The sequence below is a fragment of the Toxorhynchites rutilus genome, chromosome 3 (genome assembly GCF_029784135.1).
Source record: "Toxorhynchites rutilus septentrionalis strain SRP chromosome 3, ASM2978413v1, whole genome shotgun sequence".
NCBI lineage: Eukaryota > Metazoa > Arthropoda > Insecta > Diptera > Culicidae > Toxorhynchites > Toxorhynchites rutilus.
This window is the reverse complement of record NC_073746.1, coordinates 228,646,772-228,661,396: the sequence shown is the minus strand read 5'-3', so window position 1 is coordinate 228,661,396 and position 14,625 is coordinate 228,646,772. Positions and strand designations below refer to the sequence as shown.

Here is a 14,625-nt window from a genome sequence, read left to right as displayed (position 1 = left end):
CTGTAAAAGTTGTACGAAGACCATTTTGATGTAGAGTTTTAAATATAAAAGTTAGAGTAAAAAAACTCGTTTTTTCATAGTTACCACAATGCATCCCAGACAGAAGGCGCTAAAAACAACTTTGTGGGAGATATTTATTGTTTAGACAAAAACTGTCTTAGACAAAGTTGTTACATATGATAGAGCGCTCATTTTGATGTTATAAAAAATAGGGTGACCAAAATTGTCGTTGAAATGAAAAATCTAACTCTCTTATCTTTATAGATAGAGATAAATATAGTTCAACAATATTGTAGCCCCAGTTATTTTAAACAACTTAGTGGAACAATGCTTTTTTCTATCTTTTAAAATAATCGATTTACCGCTTTTTCCTAAGTTGCATTAGGATGACCACGAAGAAACATTTGGATTTTCACCACGATAATGCTCCAGCTCATCGATCGATCATTGTTAACAAATTTTTGACCGAAAATAACATGTGATTGAACAGGGACGTTCTAAGAATAAAATGAAAGCTGATTGATAAGGGTTATGCGATTTAATATTGACTTAGTTGTCAAAAATGTGTGAACCTTTCAAAAAAAAACACTCAAAAATCTCGATAATACGAAGTGGTCCTTTAATTTTTTTTTTTTTGTCGAGTGCAGAAAGTATCCGTGTGTCAAACCCGACTGAACAAAAATGTTATTCCTGGTGTAGTGACTCATTTTTAAATAAACAATGTCGGTAAAAACAATGCTGTGTATATGAATGACACTCTATAAGCTACAGCAGAATAACATACAATTACCTACACCATTTTTGCTTACCCATGCCAAATATCAGCTTCGTGGAAAAATCACTAATACTGTATTCAAACAAATTATCGTTTTCTATTTTCGTCCCCATGCAGTAAATAACCGTGCCAATCCAAGTGCCAGTCTCGACGAGTACGTCGATATCCTCCAAGTCCAGCAGCTTCTATTGGAGAATTCTTCTAATCCGCCCCCAGCGGGAACGACGCCCATCACAACGTCCATCATTAACAGCTGCAACAGCACGTCCACCGGAACCACCAACTCTACGACCACATCGTCTGTATCCTGTTCTGCCATTGGTGGCACACCATCCACGTCTACTTCCGTCTCCACCGTCGGTATCGCCTCCGGTGCCGCTCTGTTCAACGGATCTTCCAAGAACCGACCAAAGGTCAATTTGCAGAAAGCTTCCGAATACTCGGCGGCAGCGAATCAGCTTCAAGGTACGTCCCTTTCGATTTTTTATCTGTATGTTTCGTTACTTTTTTTCTCTTTTTGTTGCGTTGCCTAGGGCACACGCAAATGATCTCAATTGGAAATCTTCATAAAAGGATTTCTGGCCCACAATTGGCTGGACAGCAAACATGGAACTGATAACGCGGAAGATTGCGAACAGCAACGGCACGCGAATAGGTTTTTGTGCGTACGTGTGTCTCAGACCACTCCAAAGTTCAATCGCATGCTGTCTTGGCTGGTTTGGCGACGTCGTTGCCGTTGTCACGTCAGCCGACCAGCCAGCCAGCGGGTCGTGCTAAATTTATTAATAAAACTAGACACTTTTATCATTAAGTCCATTAGTGTTATCGTTTAATTAAAGACAACGACGGAGACGTCGGTTGCGTCGTTGTCGTTATAAGAATTGCGAGTCTACAATTGCAATCCGAATGCAGTCTTATATTTTCACTTAAAATCAGAACCGATATATGGAGCGAAGGGGAGAGCTTGGATACCTCCACCGATTCGGTTGGTTGCTTATGAAGGTTCCGAAGAGAAATAGACCCAATATAGAGAAAATTTATTTTCGCTAGATTCAAATTGTGTCGATTTTAAAATAATTAGTGAAATCACAACCTCTGTGTAGAAAATATGTAACTATTGGCAACAGTGCGACGTGTTCAATCATTTAGTGGACAAAACGTTCACTTGAACAAAGAATTCCTAATTTCAAGATGTTTTTTTTCTTGAACCCTTTCGCTACGAGCGTCGTCTATCTGTGACGACCTGTGTGTACGAGTGACGTCTAAATGTCATGTGGTCCAGATCAGGTGAATGCGTTGGATGATTAAGGACACAGACGCATTGACACATTATCGTAAAGAAGAGCCTATTTCTTTTAATTGTGATATTCGAATCGAATTCGTCGTATTCCATTAAATACTTTCAAAGCCAACCAATTCTTGAAGCGAATAGTTGTTGGTGTTATTTATTTGAGATACTTTATACCAAGGAAAAGTGAGAAGTGACTTCGATCCGAATATCACAATCCAAAAAAAGGCTCTTCTACACGATATGAAAATGGTAACAATTTTGGAACCAAACAGTGCATATTCGTCATAAATTGGATAATTCTAAGTATGAAAAATGAATTTAGTAATTTGTAATATTTCATTGATAAATTTTTCTCCAACCAACATATGCATGCGTATTATTCATGAGAAAATTGAAACAATGCTATAAAGCCTTAACAAATATTCATTTCAAGATCAAACAAGATCCACATTGTCTAGACTGGTTTTGGAAGTACTTTTTAAAAGTAAATCGAGGAACGTAAATTATCTGGAATAACTTGCAAGTTATAATGTACAAAATATAGTGTAGAAGTACCTATCATCGCGATAGTACCTATTATGGTAATACAAGTGAGTTTTTGATTAGTTTAGAAAACATATCTTATTGTTCAAGGCTTTCATATGAGTTTTATACATCAGAAAACTTTTCTTTGTCGATTTTGATGCTTGCTTCTTAACATTTTCCTAAGGAATATGCGGTCAAACTAATGAGATTGTTATGCTGTGAAGTGGCTGTTTTGATGCGAACACAATATAGACGCATACATTACAACATTCTTGATTCTGTCATTCGACCAATGTATACGATTTTATTGAAATAAACATGTATTTCTTTATTACCATAATTAGTACAATTTTACATCTACATGCCAATTATTGCAATATCGAAAGCTGCCTTGTTTCATTATGGTTGTACGAAATCGCTGCAAAGCTGGAAAGCAGATCTACTATGTTCCTATTATGGTTATACGTTGTTATGTTATGGTTGTTATGCTATTATGGTTGTACATCACGTTTTCACGATACGCAATTCCATATGATAGGGTGCTTTTAAACGCTCAGTAGTATTGTGAAATAGCACTATACGTGTCCGACCGAAGCATATTTGCTTGATCCTATAGTAAAATGACCTACAAGAGCGTTATTGGAATCAAATGAATGCTGATTGATAAGATTAATTGGATTTACTATTGAATTGATTAATAAAACACTGTGTAAATCTACAATTTTTTTTAAAAAGAACAGAAAAAAACGATTTTTGACGTAGAACTACGTCTTTCATTAAAGGTGCCAAATAAGAAAACTGGTCAAGTTTTTATGAAATAAAGTTAACGTTGAGAACTTTTTTTTCGACTTTGCGCTCCATTTCCATAATTTTTGTCGAGTGTAGAATCAACGATATAGTATTGCATACTAGGTATTAGATTTAGAGGCATAGTTTTATTAAAAATTATTATTGAAATATTATTTGAATCCTATTAACACTTTTTTCCATGTGACACCGACTATTACCATAATAGGTGCACTTATTACGGAACTCCAGGAACACTATTACCATAATGGGTACATGGAAGTGGCATTTCAAACATGTATTTTTTACAATTTAGTCAATTAATCATCAGAATATCAGTGAGAATCTTCAAAAACAGAGTTGAAACTGCTAGAAAAAGTAAAGGGTGTGTCACATCAAATTGCAGCACGGAAAAAACGCTGTAAAAATTCACCCAGTAGACCGATCCTTTTGAAAATTTTAGACAGTAAAATAAAAACTATTAAACAACTTTTGGCATTTTCTTTTTATTCATACTTCGAACCCAAGCCCGTATGCTCGCACCTTCCTCTTTACCCCGTCCATAAGGTTCTGTACAACGTCAGGTTGTAGTTTTTTTTGAACAGAAATCCATTTTCTCTTGAAGTCCGCCTCCGATTTGACAACTTTTGGGTTCTTCCGGAGGGCCTGCTTCATAATCGCCCAATATTTCTCTATTGGGCGAAGCTCCGGCGCGTTGGGCGGGTTCATTTCCTTTGGCACGAAGGTGACCCCGTTGGCTTCGTACCACTCCAACACGTCCTTTGAATAGTGGCACGAAGCGAGATCCGGCCAGAAGATGGTCGGGCCCTCGTGCTGCTTCAATAGTGGTAGTAAGCGCTTCTGTAGGCACTCCTTAAGGTAAACCTGCCCGTTTACCGTGCCGGTCATCACGAAGGGGGCGCTCCGCTTTCCGCAAGAGCAGATCGCTTGCCACACCATGTACTTTTTGGCAAACTTGGATAGTTTCTGCTTGCGAATCTCCTCCGGAACGCTGAATTTGTCCTCTGCGGAGAAGAACAACAGGCCCGGCAGCTGACGAAAGTCGGCTTTGACGTAGGTTTCGTCGTCCATTACCAGGCAATGCGGCTTCGGCAGCATTTCGGTGTACAGCTTCCGGGCTCGCGTCTTCCCCACCATGTTTTGCCTTTCGTCGCGGTTAGGAGCCTTCTGAACCTTGTATGTACGCAGGCCCTCCCGCTGCTTGGTCCGCTGGACGGATTAACTTGACAAATTCAGCTTATTGGCGACATCCCGGACCGAACTTCTCGGATCACGTCTAAACTGCTTAACTACGCGCTTGTGATCTTTTTCACTGACGGAGCATCCATTTTTGCCGTTCTTCACCTTCCGGTCGATGGTTAGGTTCTCGAAGTATCGTTTTAGTACTCTGCTGACCGTGGATTGGACGATCCCCAGCATCTTAACGATGTCCCGATGTGACAACTCCGGATTCTCGAAATGGGTGCGCAGGATTAATTCACGACGCTCTTTTTCGTTCGACGACATTTTTCCAAATTTACGAAAAATTGACAGTGAAGCATGGCCAACGTGATCTATACACTCTTATCTGATTATAAGCGATAGCTGAAGATATAATTCCTAAAAATTAAATTTCTACAGCGTTTTTTCCGTGATGCAATTTGATGTGACACACCCTTTATACTTTTGAACTAAAATAGAGTTTTTATTCGTCAATTTCGGCAAGTTGGTGACATATGTTCTCCATAATTGGTACACTTACCCTAGATGTAATCTAGACACAGTAGATGAATTTGTATTACAATTTTGTGAACAGATGAAAAAATAGTAATCAATATGGAAACCCATTTCATTTTCATTTCTCCAAACTAAACTATTAGTATTAACCCTTTCTCGTACAACATCGAGTCTCGCTCGATGTGAAATGATTGTGCCAAAACGTACAACATCGAGTCTCTCTCGTGGTGCGCTTACATAACACAATGCGCTAAGACGCTCAGCAGAGTAGTTAAATTACTCGATGCGTGACCCATCGAAGTGTTCGCATTTGGTCCGTTCTTTTGAAAATTAAATCGTACGCGAAGGAGTTAATGTGGACTGATCTTTTTATTTTGTATTTGCGTTTTCGTATATAAAATAAACCAGCGATGCATTCCATGATAAATCATGACAGATTAAATTAATTCTAACATTGTTCATATTCCATAACGTGTTATCCTTGAAAAACCTGAGGAGAAAATTGAAATAACTCTCCTATTCTTGATGGTTCAATCGAACGATTTATGTCATACATAACGATGTGTAATACAATATCACACATTTTTGAATTTTATTAAGTTTTGCTTTTGAAATTAAAAACGCTTTCCCCACACACTTGCTTTGAACCGAATTTAGTGCCCAATAAACTTATACTACATTACATGACATCGATGATAACTGATAACTAATAAATTAATCTATCATTGTGTGCAAAAACATTACCATATGGTTTCTTTCCAAAGACAAGAAAAATGATCAAAGATTTTTTGACAGCTGGCCGTTTATAGGTTAATTGCAACTATTTGAAATTCTTATTCAATTCTCAATTATGGGAAATTAATATATGACTTTGCATATTTTAGCATTTCCTAATGCAATTATTCTGTAACCCTTTAATATTTTCAACGTTCTCAAACGTTATCTATAAAGAGTTAACTTCATTTAACCTCACAATTATCACAGTTAAACGTTAACGACTGGGACTGACAGTTACTAAATAAAGAAATAAAAAATATTCTAAGAAGCAGGGAAGAAACCAGCTCGTCGCTACATTTTTAAGGTTGAAGGTATGGTAGGTATGCCATCGGGACTGGACATTGAACACTTCAATTTGCTTATGGGGAATTTCACTTGATTCGATGTGACCTCGAGGTTTCTCAGACGGCACAAATCTCTTGGTGTATTTCTACGTCCAAGATTCTGCATACCAAATGAGGCATCCCGTTGAACGCGCATCTGAAGTAAGTTGCAAACAGTCTACATTTTTTACAACTTCATTGCTCAGAAAAATCCCGGCGGGTAACCCATTGTTATCCTTTCGTTAACAAATTCCCAAAAATATCGAGGATGTCTGCGTTAATCTTCCTGCGTCCGTATGTTATAAATAATGCAATGTAATAAATAGAAAAACACATATTCAAACTTGTAAGTGTATGGAATTGAGAAAATTAAAAATCAATGAAATATCATCAAGAATACGAGTAGCTGAAATGCAGCGGATCCAAATATTGGCAGGCAATTTTCTGTCGTTTTGAAATTCAGAGCAAAATCAGACGATGTGATCAATATCGTGATAACCAATACCAATGGTTTTTTTTCTCTATAATAGTGACTTTCAACACATTTTGACTGGTTCGTCACTTTTACTTCCATTTTTGGAAGAATGTCGGGAGTGAGAATTGAACTCGTGACCTTTAGCGTGAGAGGTATGGATGTTACCATTACGCCAGATCGCCTCCTCAATACCGAAGGTATGGTAACTCGAAAAAGTAAAAAAGTAAAAAGAGTGGCCGTGGCCGAGTGGATAGCGTCACACCTAACATACCGAGAGTGCGGGTTCGATTTCCGTTCTGGTCGGGGGAATTTTTCGTCAAAGAAATTTCCTCTGACTTGCACTGTGGTCACGCGATCACGCTTGCCACTCAGAATACATTCAAGGCGTATTATTTGGCATAGAAATCTCTACTAAGTACTAATAAAAATGACGCAAGTGAACTACGCTGAGACGGGGAAGTTTCTCTAGAAACGTTAGTGCCACTTAAGAAGAAGAACTCGAAGAAGTTGTGCATTTGTGAAATAATGAAATTGAACCATGATTTGAAGACCGTAGAATACAACTATCGACCTTTATCGCTATCATTCCATCTTGTCTACCAAGATTCAAGAGCCTTTTCACGAGGAAAATGAAGATATTCATCGAAAGTAATGGGCCTACGAAATCAAACACCTTCCATAGTGTCCGTCTCAGCAAGAAAGCTTGTTTTTTCATATCCTGATATCGAATAATGAAAGGATATACAGGATATGGAAGATTGGTTATTGAATTGGCTGCTTCCAGTGTTTCACCAAACTCACCGATAGCAATCAATCCACACTAAAGACATATATATATATATATATATATATATATATATATATATATATATATATATATATATATATATATATATATATATATATATATATATATATATATATATATATATATATATATATATATATATATATATATATATATATATATATATATATATATATATATATATATATATATATATATATATACATTACTTGAGAAAGAAAACACTGCGACTTTCTAGTGCACTTCCCGATTCTTGAATCACTTTCGCAGCGAGTGCGATAGCACTAAAAAGGCAAATAAATTAAAACACACTTAAGCAATCAGCGAAGGCTGATTATCCTAATTAATACACTTGTTAAAGAGAACTAATTTATTAGTGTCATCGCCCAAATTGTCGCTTGTTTTCAAGTGGCGCTTGTGTACAAAAACAAAACCTGGATACCCGACTGATAAGAGCGAATCGTCAGTATTCTGTTTCAAGAAAGCCAACTTGGTGCCCGAGATCGGAAACTGTCTGCCAAAAAGAAACATAACGTTATAACGTTATCAGTTCACTGCACTTTTATTCGCAATTTTAAGTATCAGTTCATTTTATACTTTTCGTTCGCATCATTGCGGTTAGCGTCTTCTTACGAAACTGATTTAAAATGATTTTCCCCTCCTTCTAGAAGATCGAATGAAGTGCAGTCTTCGAGACGAAACGAAAAGAAAATTTGATCACCAACTGAAATGGCGGGCGGCAGAAGGGCATGCAACCCGGGGCCAAAAGCGATAACTTTCATTCCAATAATGAAGAAAAAATAGTCCGATCTAGCGAGACGACCCTTCGGAAAGAGAGGCAAGCACAGCGATATTTAAAATTTATTAACATTTATTTGTCACTTTTCTTGTCGTCGCGCGAGTCAATGTTGTTGTTGTTGTGCTGTCACCAATAATTTAAAATCACGTACTCGGGCAACGAGAAATCGAAAATACGTGGGGTATTCTTGGAGCGCGGGTATTACTTGTTTTTTCAACGCTCGCGCGACACTTTCGCGAAAGTGTCTGGCGGGTCCAGGTCCGCGTTTGGCTTCTGGCTGATTATCGTCCCCCGGATTTTTTATTTTTCGTTTTTTGGTATTTATTTTATGCTCAATCAAATCCCGCCAGCGCGATCTGTCGCGTTGCTCGCAAAGGTGTCCCTTCGCGATATGTCCTCGGCTCTCGCATGCCAAGATCTTCGCGAGAAATTTGCGGAACCCATCGGGGACCAGCCTTTTAACGTTAATCTGTGTTCGTTTCGGGGACTTGTATTTTTTTTGCTTCCACCTCGCGTGTACACAATGTCTCGTGGCAAATGATTCATCCGGCGGAAGGAACGACCGGTGGTTGTGTCGTCTGTCTGTTCTACTTGTAACGTACATTTATATTTAATAGACTTTTAAACTGCCTCTGTTCAACGAGTAATTTTCAAACAAGGGAGATGCTCGGAAAACTGCGGGAAGCTGTTACTGTGAATGTTTAATGGTTCTAATTCGATGTGGAGCTAATCGGACGAGTTTCTCTCAGCCGTCTTTTGAAAGTACATCACTTTCATTAAAGATTGATCTAGTATTAATTATGTGATAAATTTTCCCACAAAGCAGATGAAGATCGTTTATTTATTCTTTGAGAAAAACAAATATAATTTTACTGTTTATCCAAAATTTGGTTTAGCTATTGGAGGGGATGTTTATACACACAAGAATATTAATTATGGTTTCTTGTAATACCCGTGATAACACTTGACATCGCGAACTATTGCGTATCCATAGTTAGTTTCAAAGCTATCTAGGTATAAATAATAGTGATGGTTCCACGTCATTCCCCTATGAAGGTTTGAGGCGGACAAATCATTTTCAATATAATTAAAAGGATTTTCTTTTTCAATTAATCTACCCAGAGAAAAGATGATAGAAAGAAATGTATTTAAGTTTTTTATTATTTAATTGATTTAAACTGTTCTTTCATTAATTTTTCAAAGTTTTTCTTTATTTTCAATCATTATGTTCAATAAAAAATCTTAAATATTAGGTATAATGGAGGGTTCTGTTTGTTTTCTGAATAAAATAAAAATAAATGATTCATGCTTCGAATGAACTATTTCAGAGGTGGCCAAAATTTTGGGCATTACAGGCGACTAATTGTTCAAATGTCAGGCCGCGGACGTTGAATGTATCAATAAGGCATGAGAAACTGAATGTAGTACTAGACAATAAACCATAGTTTAAACCCTCCTGTACTCGCGCGCAAAATCATAACTCGTTTGTAACAAACTGCACGTGTGTCTGTAATTTTGCAATGTTAACCTTTTTTCAAAGTAAAAAAGATATAATAAAATTATCCTCCTCGAAACAAAATTTTTGTTTCTTTACCGAGACTGCGAGTGGTTTAATTTAAGGAAAAACATAGATCATACTAATAAATATTCAATGATAAATTATTTTATAAAATAGAAATAAGTATCGGTTGTCAAATAATTGTTAAGTATTACTTTATTTTCTGTAAAGTTTCACCAATCAATATCGTTCATTTTTTTAAAGGATATCGTTATTTATGAACATACACAGCAATCATTTTCCGTAAAAAAACACCCGAGATGATTATCATATTCCTCAATTATCTAGAGGTAAGAGGTCATCCATTAGTGACATGACATGACATGGGTATTGTGTCTTCGTATGAACGCTTACTCAAATTTTCCGGCAGGATGTGCATAGTTTAGTGACCAAATTTGAGTCTACATTTGCGCTATTGTGTGTTCCCGTGTCAACGAGAAGCCAGCCCGCACGAAGCAACGAAAATATCGCAGCCGCAAGAATCCATCCGAAATGATCCAGATCAGTCAACATTTTCAAGAATTGGGCATCTCCCAAACTTCAATGGTCAACAAGCAAAATATACTTTATTGATCAGATGCAAACCCATTTGTGATTCAAGAAACACCATTGCATCCACAGAAATACTGTTTCAACATGGGACTAATGCCGAAGGAGTGATTTCTTCGTCGGTGAGAACGATCGTCATGTTACCGTCAATGGAGAGTGCTATCGCGACATGTTTGAAAACTATATTTGACCAGAATTGGAAGATCTTAACATCAAGGATATGTGGTTTCAACAAGACGGTGCCACTTGTCACGCAGTGCACGTTATAATGGAAGTATTGAAAAGTAAGTTTGATGAACGTGCTATTTCGAGAAAGGGACCTGTCGATTGGTCGCCTCGTTCATGCAATTTGACACCATTGGATTCCTCTTTATGGGGCTATGTCAAGTCACTAGTCTATACCAACAAGCCAGCAACTTTATAAGTGCTCAGAGACAACATCTAACTATGGCTGAGTAGTGGAAATTTGAGTTCAACGGATTGATCACTGTAAAGGACTCGTGGTCATATGACCGAAATAGTACTTCATTATTCAAATGTAAGAGTTGAATTACAACCAGAATAAATTTGATCTCACTATCTCAAAAAACCTCTGTTTCATTAACAAGTGCAAGTTTTATTGTCAAGTCCTTAATGAAACCATCGATCGGAAATATTGGCTCCCATGATGTAAATTGAATCGAACGGCCCTGTAACTATCACACCGAATAAATTTTCGTATTTTGTAAATCTATACAATTTTATCGAATCGAGTTATTTCTCGAACGACGGCGAATTGCATATTTTGAAACTCGTCGAAATGATTTCGAAAGCAAAACATCAGGAATGTAACAAACCAACCAAACAACTCTAAAAATTATGCCGACAGCTTTCACCCGACTGTATCTATAACAGCAAAATAGAGCTAACGAGCAGAGTTCTGTTCATCTTGAATTACATAATAGAGCCCAATATTTAATGTTAGAAATTTCTAATTTCCCATTCACTAGTTACACTACTCATGACTTTTCATGAGACTTCTGCACAATTCACTATACTTATGATAGTTTAAAAATTGAAATAACAATACATTAAAAGTCGCTTTAGCCGTCTTCAAAGTCAAAGTTTTCTCCAAATATTTAGTTTATATTATTTATAAGGTTTTCGAAAACCAATAAAAACAAAATTATGTTCGTTTCCGGATGTTTTCAGCATTTTCAATTCGTCATTTAACAAATGATATGCCTGGAGAAAACATTGTTTAAATTGTTCCTAGTCACAATTATTTGCTTTATTACAAGTCATGGTCGAACAACTGGATGTGTTTATATTAAATAACTAACAATCTGAAAGAAAATATTAAAACGGAATCAATTTCAAAAAATTCTTTCAATCAATATGTTTTATTGAGGTTAGCATAAACACCTTATAAAATGACCACGGCAAAAGCTGGAAGGATATTTAATCCATTGCCTTTGGCACTATCTTAGACCAGCTGGCGGGCGCCTGGAAATACCTACGCGGCGACCGGTAGACCGCGGACTACCGTTTGGCCATTCCTGAACTATATTATGTAATATATTAATCATGACTTCTAGACAGTGAGATGGCTCTTTGGATGCGATAGAATTCATGTGTCCTTTCATTATCAGAAAAAGAATGGGATCCTCTCTACCGAACACAAACGTCCTTTTCGAAGTATTGTTTTCAAATTATCCAAATGCTGACTCAATTATTATCCGTTTCAGGATTGGTTCGATTATGTTCGGTGCATGCTGATGTACACATGATAACACGTCCGTTCAAATACTTCACTCTCAACTCATTTAGAACGAATCACACAAATTATATCATTTAATTGAATCCACTTAAGGTGTGGAAAATTTCTTATTTTATTCTATCCTGAAATCGAACAGAACATTCCGTTCGAGTTAATACTACATACTACATTCAATGGTATCCACATAAAAAAAATCTACATATTCTTTTTCATTTGCATATATAGTATTATTCCAACATTGTATCCAACCTACGCATTGAATGCGGTGGAAGCGTGCAACAAAATAGAGCAAAATTTGAAAACACTTTAAAATTATCTCCCTAATTGCCAGCCATGGACCCGATTTGTTCGCCCTCAATCAACCACCCTTGTCGCTTTCATTAGTAGACAAATTTTTATCTAATTGCATTTTCCAGTAACATAAGCTAATCCGGCACATGCAACGACTCTGGAGGCCCTCCGCGGGGACAACGGGTGGACTCCAGACGGGCCCACATGCTTTCGATTGCATGAGAAATTCGCGGCGCATGCAATCGAACTGCACTTGCCAACGCAGTTTGAGCCGTGGCAATTTTCGTCGTCTTGTGGACGCATCGTCGCTTGACGAGTAGCAACCCAAACCACAGACCGAGCATAAGTGCAGCCGAAGAAAAACAAAAAGAAAAAATATGAAAAAGAGAAAAAGCAAACAGAACGAAGAGAGCAACTAAAAAATAAAAGATTAAAAACATTGAAATTACATTAAATTATATAGACAAAATCGTGGGCCGCGATAATGCAGTCCCAGATGCAGTTATGTGACTATCATTACCCAGCGGAGCGCGTTTGGAACCTGGAGACCTCGATTCGTGATAAAAGGCTAGATATTTATATGTCGAACCAGTGGGGCAGCTCTCCGCGGAACGAATCGATCAAGTGCGACCGTCTCGAATTGAGACACACATAAACACACAGACACAAACTTGGTCGCCGTACACACGCAAAATCGAATGGAGCATCGAACTTCTTTTCGGTGGCGATTTTCACGAGTGTGAGCGATAAAAAAAGTGCATTAGTTGCGAAATGGCTAGCACGTGATATTCCTGGCCACTTAAAACGACTAGGCCGAGAGTAGGTATGGCAGTCTAATGGCAAACTCCGATGAAAAATTGCTCTCTAATGGAACACATCATGGCCAGCGCTCGAGCATTGACACGTCCACACTGCCACACGATAGGTGTTTGGACCAATCCACGATGCGGACAGCAGCTGTCCACGACTGACCACTGGACAAATTGAATGTCAATGGATTGACATGCAAGCCTTCGGTTGGGCGATTCTGTCCTGTTGTATTATAGTTGCTGATGGTAATTCCTAATTATTAGGGTTATTGGAAAATCTAACTGAAAAGACAGAGAAAGTTTGGTTACCAAATCCGTAGCTGGACTTCATGTGACGATCACCAAATATTTTGACGAAAACTAAACCATCCAGAAATTCAAGAAATTGAACAAAACAGTTGCATCTAGTACTCAACAATGATAAATAGCGTTATAAAACTTCAAAGTTCTAAAATCATAACAAAACAATTTACTGTGTAGAAGCGTACAATTGTATTTTGAGCATAAATTAATGTCGAGTGATTCACAGAAACATCATTTACGGTGCAATTTGCAGGAAGTGCGTTTTCTTTGTTTTTATTTGGTAATAAGTACAGGAGGATCTCCATCAACAGAATAAAAAAAAACAAAGTAGGGGAACAGGGAGGAATTCGAACTTGTTAGGAAGAACTTTGCTTGTTTCTGGGAAATCTTATGTTATGTCATCAAACCAATTTTCAATATATTCATTAGATCGGAACTGCCCTTCAGGAAAAATCGGAACAAATAATAATCAGAGGATTACGAAGTTTTAAAAGTAGCGATTACCACCATGAAATTATGGCTATCTTGAAAATAAAAAATGGTTTAACTCGTTGAGCCCAGTGTCGGTCCCTACACCCAGAAACAATACTTTTTCGTGTGCTGGAGGGTCTAATGAGCTGTTTAAAATCTTTAAAATGTTTGTATGTATGGGAGCAGACATCTCTTTCTTTTTTCCTTTTTCATTTCTTTTGGGATTGTACCAAAACAAAAATTTATACGATGTCAATGGCGATCAAACCAAGGCCGGCTGGAAAGCAAAGTTGTTTCACACGATCACGCTATCCATATAGCTTCTAGTGCTGTTGTATATAAGCGTGTTAATCTTACATCTCACTATAAAATTAATTTGGAAAGTGTTTTCGAAGAGTAAATACGAGAACATAAACTGCATATATATATTTCTTGGTCTATGCCCTGTATGTGGCGAAAAGTTTTATTGCGAGCTTATTTGCAGTGTGTATCTTGTTTCGCTCGCTCATACTATCTTATATTGCCATATCATATATACAGTGTTTTTCAGATTAAACGCTCACGCAAAAAAAAATCGAATAGCTCCTTA

The 14,625-nt window shown here is 37.3% G+C and overlaps 1 protein-coding gene across 4 annotated transcripts in view; it reads left to right on the top strand.

Moving 5' to 3' along the window:
* Positions 1-14,625, top strand: part of LOC129780244 (myb-like protein A) — a 228,593-nt gene that overhangs the window by 52,017 nt on the left and 161,951 nt on the right. For all 4 annotated transcript variants that reach the window (XM_055788297.1, XM_055788296.1, XM_055788295.1 and 1 more), the window contains one exon: positions 893-1,240. In XM_055788297.1, the coding sequence (XP_055644272.1) occupies positions 893-1,240 (348 nt within the window). The remainder of the gene's footprint in view (positions 1-892; positions 1,241-14,625) is intronic.